The following is a 13,155-nucleotide window of genomic DNA, read 5'->3' as shown; positions in this document are numbered from 1 at the left end:
ATGCAAAATTGCCACTACGACTATTATTCTCACCCTCCAAACAAAGTGCCTTACCCACCCGTACACAATATTCGGGGCAATTTGTAACCCGAAAATGAAAACAAGGACCGATACAATACAATCGGTGTGTCGCAAAAAGAAACGACGCAGTTCAATATGAAAAATAGACTTGGATATTGCGTTTAAAAAAACGTTTCGGCCATTATTCCGCAGTACAGACGGAGCTGTCCGAGAAAATTACGTACCGCGACCCAGTTCCGCCCCGGGCAGTGCGGAAACGAAAAAATCTCCCTACAAATCGTAAAGTTATTATACCGTCGCCATTGTGGCGAGCCGGGCCTTTTCATTCCATTATTGCTCAAGTAATGTTGTCGTTGTGTTGTGGATCACCCTCGCTATGTGTTGTGAATCACCCTGGCTGTGCGTTGTGAATGACCTCGTGGTGTTGTCGGCAGGTGAGATCGCGTCGCAGCACGTGCCCGTCACCGGCAGCCTCAACGAGTTCTTCTACCAGCAGTGCACGTGGGTCCTGGACTCCAACGTCGAGCGCCAGCTCTTCATCGACATCACCTCCGAGCAGGCACGTACACGACACGCCGTAATTGACCCCCGCTAATACCTACAATGCAGAAAAATGCTACAGTTTCTCATAATTACTGCCGGCTATTTAGGTCGGCCGACCGTCAACCTCAATTTGTTTTATTATCGCTCTTTGTGCCGACCATAATAGCAATACTGAAGTGCCCTCTCGTAACCTGAGGACCTACTTGTGTAACTCGACAATTTTATAAATAATTACCGGTCGCGTTCGTGCACGGATTTGCTACAGTTGTAGCTTGTAGCTGCATAATTGTGTGATTGCAGCGCTCCGGCGCTGCCGCTTAGCCTCTGTTATTATCGAGACGAAGAAAAACTTTTCTAGCAAAAATACACCTGAATCTAAGGCTAACCATTTTGAATAACTGTAATATAATTTATGTGCCTATATGTCATATAATATCAGTATATAAAATATCATATTATATACAACAGCTCATGGTTGGCTTACGAAACCAAGCATTGCAGCCAATTGTACGCAGCTTCATCTGCACTATTTATTTAGTTAGGATGACTTGCACCAAGCTATGAAACAAAATTAAATCCCTTCACCTCTTCCCTGACACTATGCCGACTGAGCAGGACAACAATAGATTTACTTTCATTCAAACATTCCTTGCGCGTCACCCTTAACATCCTTCCCATCATCACAGTCTACCCTCCGCAGGACAAGTCGTATAAGTCGTGGAATTCAGCCATCCTTCTCCATAATGACAGTCTCCCCTCCACAGGACAAGTCGTGTGGGTCGTGGAACATCACGCTGCACGAGTGGTCCCGCGGCGGCGCGCAGAGCGGCGCGGGGCTGGCGGCCGCGGCCGGGGAGCTGCTCTACACGTTCTGCGCGCGCCACAAGAACCACACCTACACGCTGCCGTGGCGGTTGAACACCGTCGTTATTAGGTCAGTGCTTGTTAGTGTTTATAGGTATCATCGGGGACATCTATGCGGTTCATCATCATCATTATCACAACCTATCACGTCCCCACTGCTGGGGCACGGGTCTCCTTCCAATGAAGGAAGGGGTTTAGGCCTATGCGCCTCCGACTTCAGAATAATAACCAGTCCCCAAAATAAAATATCTTGTGAGTGTGTGTGTGTGAGAACAGCAGGCTTCAAGCAATTCTAAGATTTGTGGTAAGCGATTGGCTGATTCGCCGATGTAGATCTTCTACTTAATGTGTAGGTAGCAGTAGCAAACGCTAAAACTACTTATTGGTACTTACTATTAAAACGGATACCTAGAACCTGCAAATGGTAATTTCACTTTAAAGAGGTACGCCATTAACACAATGTGCCCGGACCGGAACACCAACTTTTTCGCAGCACATTACACTATTTTCCTGATATAACTCCTACATTAAGGTCGCATTTTTACAGGTCACATCACGCTATTACGTCTATTTATGATCCACTAGGGTTGCTATTAAAATATTTTACAGTTTTAATTTAAACGTAAAATATAAATGTAATTTATACCTAAGTTTTCTTTTCATTTCGCTGTAGGCACGATATTATTTGAATAAAGTTAATTTTGGTTACTATGACAAGGGCAAGGATTCAATTATTCCGCAGGCTATAAGCCTGATGGACGTTTTACAGTTTAATTCTTGTCGGTTGAATCCCTCAAACAGTAAATTTATGGTTAGGCACGAACTGCGAACCATCCGATATTCGTATAAAATATGCAACTAGCATTAAGGAAAGTGACCATTTTACTGATATTTGTAAGAGTCAATAACAAGTCAGCCTCAACGCTACGTTCAAGCCTATAAATTGTTGAAATGATATCTTTATATACTGTCCTATACCTATATACTGTCTTTAAGATCTAGCAACAAAAGCCGACCTCCTACAACAATAAAAAGTTTAAAGCAGTTCAATTTTGAAGTAATGATATTGGCATCTTGAAATTTCCATGCAAAGTGGAGTGAAAGCTCTGAGTCCATTGAGGCCTATTTGTATTCTGGCCAACAGATGCCGTGGGCTCAACTAGCCTTGTGACACTGACTTCAGTGTTCTCGACAGGTCAAAGGTCATGCGGGCTTTACCTTACACAAGTTGGCTTCACGCTACATGAACTGGTTAAGAATCTTCATCCATTATACTTAAGTTCTGAACTCAACTTAGAAATCACTCGAATCCATCTAATTTGGCACTTGTCATAATAAAACTGAACAGACACGTTAAAGTGTCAAGTTAGAGCATAGGCGGGGATGCTTTTAGAAATATTGATTTACGCCATCACTTAAGTTCATTGAGAAATAACACATTTTCACTACACCACTTTTCTTTTCCTATTCAAACAGAAAAGTAACACCATTAACAGGGAGTGTGAAAAAATCGGTTAGACCTTTTCCATTTGTCTCCTCACATTCGTGGCATCGAGTGGTGTGTAGAAAAAAAACAGTGAAAAGAAACGTATTGCCACGATACGTGAGAACTTGTTTGGAAATTTTAGTGAGGACCGAATAACATTTGTGTTTTTAAAAGCAATTAGAGTTTACAGTGCCGAGTGCCGTTTTGTGGCGATATCCTTTTTGCGTTTTTTTTACTAAAGCGCTTTACGTTTTCACTATTACTGGTCAGGTTTGTTTGATTACTACGCAAGCTCTTTTGTACATACTTACGGATTTGACACACCAGGAATTCATCTTTGTCTAACATTTTCATTCATTTACGAATCTGTATTGGCACAACAAATGATTTGACACAAATCAAGGTAGAATTCAGTCCAGCCGAGGACCGAGTGTTGTGGCGCTCCTTGGGAGAAGCCTATGTCCAGCAGTGGATGATTATTGGCTGATGATGAAGGTAGAATCAACTTACCACAAACAATCCAAATAAAAAAATGGTTATTAAATAATGTATCATGGCGGTCAATAGATCTATCTAAGCCTGTCGAAATACCTGAAAATGGTCTACATTTAATTCTGAGCTGAAAACGCGTGCTTTTAAGCAGTTAACTCAATACAAAGGAGCTATTCTTTGTGAATATTATATACGGGGTTGGGTACGTGGGCCGAATCTAAAATGCCGTTTTTACTGAATACTGAATCACCATGTGTGAAAACATTCTGTTTGCTAATGTAGCGAGATCTGGGCGCGGAGGCGTGCTGCTTCATTATTCAGCTACGATTCTACCAACTGAGTTCTTTTGAAATCAATCCGTAGACGCGTTTATTGGGTATACCTACATATAATTGAATGAAGTCTAGGCACAGAATAATAACAACTAGTACCGTCTAGTGAAGGAGTTTTACTTTCCCCGTAAACTTTTAAAATCTTGGGCTAGTTAACATTAGGAGTGTCAAATGTATAAGTAGATTGATAGATATCCTTTTTTATTTGTAGGTAGGTACTTACACTAAACAAAATACTTATAAAACAAATTTAAGTATGTATGTAGGTATGTTGAAAATATGTAAATCGATAGGAGACAGTTACTGTTGAGAAAGGTGATAATTATGCTATCGCACATATCCTCCAACAACGATTTAATACGTCTACATAATCTATTGATACACTTGTCACCAATACTTGCTTATACTTTAACTGTAAGGATGTATAAAAGGAAAACCTATAACTATAATCTCCTTTATCCTCCGACACATTCAAAGGGACAGAGAAAACATGGACATGAAAAAGAAAAGCTGGAAAAGCTCTCAGCAATAAGAACAAGCGTATTGAATTACCAGTGATCCGCAAAGCCCTTTGTGAAGTCGCCGTCCGCTCTGTCTATAAGTTTTTTTTGTTGTTTGGCAGGCTCGTGGCGTTGTCCCGGCAGCAGCCGCTCTACAGCATCAGGTGGAGGAGCCAGGTGGTGCGCGCCAACACGCGGCTAGGCCCGCCCACGCCCGCGCCCGCCGCCTCCGCCGCCCCCGCGCCGCGCGCGCCGCTCTGGACGCGCCTGCTTGCTTTGTACTACATAGGCACAGCACTAGTGTCCTGATCCAGAGCTATGAAACAAGCGCTTTAATTAAAACTCTAGTGACGTGGTGGTGCGGTATGGGTCACGTGTTGATTATCATGTACAGTGTACAGTATTTAAGTGATGCGGGACTTGCCTGGTGCCGACGTGATTGTTGGAACTTGAATACTCCAAGTGTTCAATTGGAGCGTGTAGAGACATTTTTAATTGTTGATTGTGCATATTTTAATGTCGGTGCAGCGTAAACTTGTCACTAATTTGTGTGTTTATTATGAAAAAAGCGCTTTGTGTTTGTTATGTACGTACAGATTAAATTTGAACAGGTAAAAAGTAAAATTTAGCAAGGGTACAGCTCTCATAAACAACATTTTCCTTAATAGTCACTTCATTATTTAAAATTAAATGACAAAAGCTTTAGTTTCATTTAATAATAAAAATAACTGTCAGAAAATTATACTAATAAGTCAATTAAAGTTAAAGAAATATTGATATTCTAAAACTGGAGCAACTATTTGCACATTATTTGCGTTCTATATACTCGTACTATATGTACCATACTCTTTTACCTACAAAAACATTTATACACATACTTAAGGCATGCCTACGTATTTGCAAACACATACTGTATTACCACAAAAAAGTTTCTACCAGACTAGGATTCACGGATGTTGGTGGGTTTTTTCTCATTTTATACGCATAATAAACATTTCTAGTTTTTATGTTCGAAATTTTCAATTTTAAAATAGAGCAACTGATGAACTAAGAAATACAAAAAGTATAGGTTTTTGTGTCTTATCTACTACTTTACTACTATTATAGGTATGAGCGTGGAGTGAAACTCTTGTGCTGACTACACTGTAACAATACTTATTCGTTACGTAAATTCAACGTTTTTACTTAATAAGCTCAGATTAGTTCACTGTATTAGCGAAATTATATGTGGCCTAATGTGTCATAGTTATGTTATAGTTATAACTTATTATAATACTGTACTGATAATGTGAAGAAGGTTTGTGTGAAATTTATTTATTCGTTTACTTCACTACCCCAATGTGTGGTTTCCTCGGCTTTTGGAATAGGTTCTTAAGAGAACCATCTTCAGAATATAATTCGCCCTGCGTACCCACACATAAGTATATTTAATTCGTGTTCTAAAACAATTTTATTACAGTGAAAATCACTGTGTTGTTTTAAAAGTAAGTGATCGATGGCTAGTCTTAAATGTAATGTCCACACTTTTTTAATCGCTTATTATTTTTCTGATAGGAAAATACCGCATAGAAAACCGCAGCTCTCAAAGTAGTTAATAGTCTAAGTAGGTATATAAGTATACCTACCTAAGTACGAGTACACATTTACGTAATTGTAAATAATCATTTGTTTTGCATAGCAGCGTCTGTCGTTTGTTAGTAATTCCTAATTTCAGAAAAATACTGAGCAAATTAAATTAAGAGACAGCCCACTATAGTTGTAAATACTTAAATAGTATAAAAATAGTTACAATTAAAGCACTAGGATATCTAATCTAACTAGATGATTCCTAGATTATTAAAAGTATTTGTTACACTGAAATAGACACTTGGAACACTTTGGATTTATTCGTTTTATTTACTAAATTAGGCAAAGATAACTCGAATATTCTATTTCAGACTTAAATAAAAACGGTGAAGATAGGTAGGTACATAATATGTAATAAGTAAGTATCGGCTCACATCAAGAAACAGACGTTCAATTTTGAAAGCAAGATATAATGGGAGACGAGATCGCGATACCTCCCATATATATATTTTTCTAAGTCTTCGGTTTTATGGCACAGGACCCGCGGAAGCAAAGCCTGAAGCGATTTCGGTAATTTTATTACATTAAATATTCTTTGCCGGGGTATTAATAGGGTACCTGCAACTGGCTGTCTAATATGGCTCTCAAGAACCTTGTTGGTCTAAACTGCCTTCCTAAGTTTGGACCATTTCCCAGCACGCTGGTCCACTGAGTGCTGCCACTGCCACTAAGTACGAGAAACAAAAATGATCCACTTACATATCGACCCCATATGACCCAAATTTTGAAAAATAATAAAAAGAACCGTTTGTGTTGGTAATATTCTGATTCGATATTAAAATGAACTCCAATATTGCAGACGGCATCATTAAGCTAGATTTTCCTTTAAGGAGTATTTTGGTGCTATTTTCACTGGAACTTTTTAATTGCTCGCGAGTGTAGTAGCGATGCCCGGGGAGCACTCGGGACACCGCACCCGCACCCTCGGTGGAGCATTTCTGGACGCACGCCAACCGTCTCCGCCGGTATCTCCTTGAGGCAACCATTTTTCTACTACTCTTTGTGTTTACTATTCTTTTGTACAAGGATTTAGCACCCACTTTACGTAATGTTATGGCCGTTCTAGTATGACACATATTTTGTATCATTCACTGCGCTCGTCCTGTTTAGATGTTAAAGAGTGTGTTTTTTTATATTATTTAACTGTTTTTTTTATCTCTTTACGAGCATCTGCTCTAAATGTAAACACAAATTATTTATTTATTTATTATAAATTACACAAAGTTACATTTTATATAAAAAGGCAGTTATAGTGTGACAACAACCAGTTTAGGTTTGACCGCACATCGACCGAAATTATCCTATCTTCACTTGTTTAAAATTTTAAACACGTTCCAAAAGTTTTTTATCTTTGCTCATAATTTTGCAAAAACATAAATGGCAAAAGGAAAAACAACTAAGTATAACGGTATAACGCACCATACATTAAAGGCAGTCTCAAAGTTATCCACCAACTAATAGATTTCAATTTTAAAGTTTGCACAATCAGGAAATTGTAGACTCTAGAGCAAACAGCGGAACGACGTTTTATCATTCGAATCGGGATTCAACTAAAAGTTTCCATTCGAAATGCTCGCCTCTGTCTTTCTTTTAACTTCCGCTCGCTGCCTTTGAGGTTTCTAAAAAGGAAACTACTTTTTCTCGATAGGTTCCGAACTGCGGACTACGTACTTAGGTTATCCAAGAACTTTACGCTGCTTGAATACGTCGATTTGATATTTGCTTCGTACTTTGTACAGCATTGCAGCTGCAGACTGCGCTGCGCTTTTACGTCATAATGTACTTATTAGGCAATGCTAGACATGGGTGAAGAAGATTGAACGGGAACGAATGCTTTCCATGAATCTATTACAGTCTGTACGCGCTCACTTTGAGGCTTTAGATTGTCGTCTCGTCTAGAAAGTTCCAGGAAAAAGGCTGGAATCGGGGCTTCCCCGGCCCGGATGAAGTTCTCTTCACTACAGCGCCGCACGTCTTTTGTGGTTGCCACTCAAAGGAAACGCGATTTAAACTACATGCGGGCACGGCAAACATTCATTCCCTTAAACCCAACTCCTGGTTGTGTACCTACAATTTGTTAGCTTATTTTTAAGGCTTCGACGCTTGTGTGTCAGGAGGTTTTTTTTTCTGTTGCTATTGTACAGTGCGATTCCATTAGCGTTGGGTTTATTTAGCTCGGCCCAGCATCGAGTAGCGCTTTTCGGCTAACAAGTTTTGCACATTAGCCGCGTGTGTATCCACGCCGAACTGAAGCAGATCCGGGGCAAAACTACTAATTTCAGTGCAAACGGTTGAGTTTGTTAAAAGTCTCTAATTGGGAGTTTTCCTAGTAACTGTACCACCGCTAGGTATTGGTTAATGTGCGCCACTTGTCTAAGGCCGCACTTCCCGATTTCTAATTATTTTACTTCAAAAGTCAATTCTTTGTGTGATACTATGTTATTAGGAAACTTTGTTGCGAACTATTCCAGAGAACCAATTGGTTAAACAAGAAAGAAAGAAAAAGTATGGTCCAGCTAGGGGGCCAAGGAAACTATGTTGCTCCATAGCTAAGTGTCATTTGTACCGACGACGTACTTATAACATTATTTTCACGTATACACCGGTATACCAGCAGTTTACCCATGAGGTACAAACTTTGTTCATGAGTAGTATAATAAGTATGTGTATGTTCAATAAAATGATTGTGTTACATGTAAAAAATAGCTCAATAAAAGAAATAGTTGGTGGCTTAATATAAAGCTTTTAGCATTAAGTCCATCTGGTTGTAGGTAACATTATAGCAAACTATGTAAATTACGCAATAAAATTATAAATAAAATAAATGCCTGTCGTATACATAATGCAGGCAGACGTAACGCCTCTTGTTTCGACCCCGTAAATAACTTTGCATGATAATTTGTTGAAGAACAGAACTTGCCAAGCTAGGTACCGCGCCAACTTCTTGAGAAAAGTTTTCAGTATACCCTTACCTATGTATAACAAAAGAAAAATATGATATTTTGTAAAGAAGTGGATAATATTGAATCGTGTTTTTTCAGATGACCCATATGTAACCAATACCTATTATGTCAAGTAGAGACAGTGAAGAGAATTATAAAAAAATGATTTTTCATGAATTTAAAGATCGTATTAAATTCATAATACATTTTTGGACCTAACGTAAATATCAGCTAGAAATAACAACGAATTGGTGACCCGTGGAGGAGACCAAAACAGCGTACAAAATTGCGTAAGTATCTCGAGCTGAAACTGTGACCCGGAGCCGGCCACACAAATTATACTCTTTCAAAACAAAGGTACTTCACAGAGCTTGTTAAGTAATAAATGTCGGGTGCTCACTGAAAATTAATGTGAAGTTTTACGACGCAGTCGTGTCATTTCACACAAACGGCGACATTGCCGACACAGCCAGGACAAATAGTTGTGGAAGAACTTAGTTCCAGGGAACTGAGGAGAGTAATGACTCGCGCTGTTGTCTCACCGCCCGGCCGCCGCCGCCGCCGCCGCTTGTTATGAAGCGAATAATTTTGCACTTTTCTGCTGAGCTAAATAAACGTTTGCCTTGTACTGGAAGTGGTAGTCGCCTCTGCTGTCAGAACAACTTTATCCCATCAAAAACAATACTTGTCAAAAAAAACCAAGTCTCGTAACTCAGTTGTTCTACGGTAAAAAGTTGTGAGATCCATGTAATACCAAGTCTTATCCACGGACGCATCTCAATCTTAAAAATATTTAATGTTTTATATAAATATATTGACTCGGCCATCGCATGGAAACACGTGTTAATTAAATTATTTAGTGCGATGACCAAGTCAATATATTTATGCTTCGAGAAAAGGATGGTACGGCCGTGCCGCTTTTTTGCTCGACTTGGTGAGGGCACTGCCGTGCCCCCAGATTTTATATCTGGAAAGTACTTACCTACTTAGGTATGTCACGAAGTTTATGCTAAGTGGTAATGGACCCACATTGAGGATGATACATTGCAGTCCGTCTGCTCACTCACGCACTCCCGCAAAATCTGATTATTAAACTAATAGCCCGCTTGTATAAGTTACGTGGTTACACTCTACATTATACCTAAGTACATGTTTTATCATTACAATACCAGTCAGTATTTTAATTTACGACCATAATTATTCTCGAATTGACTAGGTATATCTTGCAATGACTACCGTTGTAGCGAAGATACATACTTACATATTGGTGGGCGCCTCGATATAAAAGGTGTGAAAAATGTCTTCGAAATTCTATGGTGGTCCATCTGCCTGCTTTTAAACCCGACACGTTTTCACTCTGCGAGGCTAAAAGGGTGATGAACTAATGTACTAGGAATGTAATTATCAGATACTCTGACTAATAGGTACTTAGGGAACGGAATTTTATCATTGAACTTCGTAGAGGCAGTCTAATTTACTAATTATGAGTAAGTACTACTTTATTTATATTATTAGCTTCTCTGACTTGTTGTGAATGGAATGGAACAAAAAAAAACGCTTCACCTATTTATCTATGTAAGTATACACTCTTATCTATCTAAATAAATTATCTGTGCTACCTGTGCAAACGTAACTTATTTGTAATATTAGATCTAACTACAGAGATACCAACATTGACATATTACATTGAAATCATTGAACATTGACATAAATATTGAAATAATTGGATATACCAATTATAAAGATGCATACATTGAGTATGAATGGTCTGGAGACGAAATGGACGGACGTTCCCCTCTGCCGGGGTAGTAGGCCAGAAAGGCCCACTGATACCTATATAAAAACTAGTTGCAGTCTCAATTTTCACTAGACTCAATCTAGTTGGCAAAGCGTTCGTTTCATTGAAAATTATTTGTTCACATACAGCTTCATTTAATAGAATATTCGGATTTCCAGATTTGTTCACAGATTTGATCGCCTTCGGTCATGGTTTATTGCAGTCTGGCGAAAGACAGTCTGGGAAAAAATAAGTATGGAACGCGTACGAAAAATAATGGCGACCACCGCTCACAGAGTACTTTTTACGCTATCATAGACATCTTTGGCTTTTGTCATCTGTCAGTGTCAGTCAGTCAATCGTTTAATTTGAAAAATAATTTTAAATCATAAATAAATTAAGATTTAACAGTTATTTATATATTATTATTACTGTGGATAAGTGCAGTGTTTGTGTGGAGGTACCTAACTATTAGTGTTGCTTGATATTATTGATAATAATTATGTTTTATAAAACTTGTGAAATATGTGGTTTAAGAGCCGCTAGCCGGTCGTATAGATGGCCAAAAGAGAATTTTCATGGCCAAATTTCCACTGGATGAGGAAAGGTAAGCTACAATTAAAGGCTAAAGCATAGGATTTAGATTATTTATATGTATAAAAAAGTTAAAGTCTAATAAAATAACTGGAGGGTCAGCACAACCAACAATAGTGCATGAATGTTTTTTTTATCGATATCGATATTTTTATTTATCATTAGTACGCACAGCTCATCAATCAGAACAACTTTTGTCTACTAGTTTTGGAAATTAGGGAAAATCAAATTCGGATCTCCATACAAAAATTACCAGTGACTTTTATTATACCTACTTAAATAATATTTAATTGACAACATTTCAAATAAAATGCTCACTGATTTTATTTTATTTTCGACGAGATATCACAAATTTAGATGACCCGTATTTTTTAATTTTTTAATATTACTATGTTTTAATATATTTTTTTAATTTCAAAGTTCAAAATATTTATAGTATGAGTGACGTCACGTCGAGGCTTTGGATAAAAATATTTTCGTTGCCTGCCTAACCTAAAAAAAAGTTGGATGACATTAACTTGACATGAACAAGGACCAATCAACTTCAACTTCAACTTTATTTTGTGGCAAGGACCAATCACGAACTTTCGTCATTGACAAGGACACATAAAAGTGACAGACATTTGAGTGATGTTTGTCATTGTCATTGTCAAAGTGACATAACATGTTTTTTTTTGTTCATGTTTTAGAAGTAAAAGCGCGTTTAATTATTATGCCACATCGTGATGTCACGAATGATAGTTTAGATTTTTATGTTTTTCTCTGAAATAAATCAATAGAAAAATCGGAAACATTTTTTTTTGTGAATATTAGAGCCATATCTCTAAATGGTTTTCGAATTTCAACTGTATAAAATTTTGAAATGTTGTCAATTGTTTAATAATAATTATAAAAATGTTGTTTGCAGATGTAAACAGTGGGTTAAGATGACCGGTAAGGAGGATCTGGTTTATGTGCCTATTGAAAAGCTACATCAACTTAAACGAATTTGTGGCAATCATTTTCTACCACAACATTTTAAGAACACAATTGAAAAAAAAAAACAATTCCAAGTGTGGGACTTACTGCAGACACTTTTTTTTATAATAAATAAATATAATTATATTTTTCCACTTTTATTTTATTTCAACATTATATCATAGCACTTACGTCAACGGAAAATCTCGAGTTTATTTTATGGATTATATTTTTGTGTTCAAATAGGAACATAATATAACGTTGAACCGAGACTTAACGTTGGTGTCATTGTGTAACACTGAAATCCTATTGTGTAAAACTGAAATTAAAGTAATACATACACTCGCACTTTTTTTTTTTACTAGTTATCGATAAAAAATATCCATAAGAAGCACATCACTATTTCAGCGGGGCTATGTTGGCAGTTTTGTACGTCATAATTTTTGTTTTGTTGGTACCCTCTGGTAGTACGCGTGAATAAAAAAAAAATACAAGTATTTTAATCTTTTTTTTTCCCTTGTACTCCCATCTCTTAAAACGTAGTGTTCTTTTCTCTATGGTTTATTGTTATTAGCCGTTGCGTAGCAACCAATGTCAAAAAAATGTAATAGTGATGTACCTGTCGCAGGCATCTGGTTTAATCTCCTGTTTGATTGAACCACTAGCCCGTTCATTGGATGGCGCTATTCAGTTGTATGACTAAAGGACAACTCGTCAAGTCGTTGATTGTAACGTTCGACGTCTTGACTGAACGTCATTCAGCGAAGTCGTTGAATGGGATATAGTATAGCAACTTTGTAATGTCTGGTTAGAGTGAACATGACCAGACAAGAGTCAACAAAAAGACTATGTTACAAAGCTCTCATCTCACAAATTAACAAAACAATAACAATAAACGTACCTTCATATTGTTGTTCATAATTATCCAGTTTCGCCACAATTTTTTCTTTGAAACTATCCGCCCGCGGCGTAATAATAGGTAAATCCATGTTGTCACACCACTTTAACAAAAATAACGCAC

General features: G+C 37.7%; 1 protein-coding gene and 1 long non-coding RNA gene across 2 annotated transcripts in view; both read left to right on the top strand.

The window, feature by feature from the left end:
• Positions 1–6,120, top strand: part of LOC105389314 — a 30,490-nt gene extending 24,370 nt beyond the window's left edge. Inside the window, exons 14-16 of the mRNA XM_048633395.1 lie at positions 456–580; positions 1,329–1,498; positions 4,361–6,120. Of these exons, the coding sequence (XP_048489352.1) occupies positions 456–580; positions 1,329–1,498; positions 4,361–4,547 (482 nt within the window). The 3' untranslated portion in view covers positions 4,548–6,120. The remainder of the gene's footprint in view (positions 1–455; positions 581–1,328; positions 1,499–4,360) is intronic.
• Positions 6,121–11,000: 4,880 nt separating this feature from the next.
• Positions 11,001–12,287, top strand: LOC125491419. Its single transcript, XR_007268287.1, has 2 exons — positions 11,001–11,190; positions 12,085–12,287. It is a non-coding gene; the product is annotated as an uncharacterized LOC125491419 (long non-coding RNA).
• The last annotated feature ends 868 nt before the right edge of the window (positions 12,288–13,155 follow it).

Source organism: Plutella xylostella, chromosome 5, assembly GCF_932276165.1.
Source record: "Plutella xylostella chromosome 5, ilPluXylo3.1, whole genome shotgun sequence".
In the NCBI taxonomy this organism is placed as follows: Eukaryota; Metazoa; Arthropoda; class Insecta; order Lepidoptera; family Plutellidae; genus Plutella; species Plutella xylostella.
The sequence above is the reverse complement of the archived record's forward strand: the minus strand, read 5'-3'. Positions and strand labels throughout refer to the sequence as shown.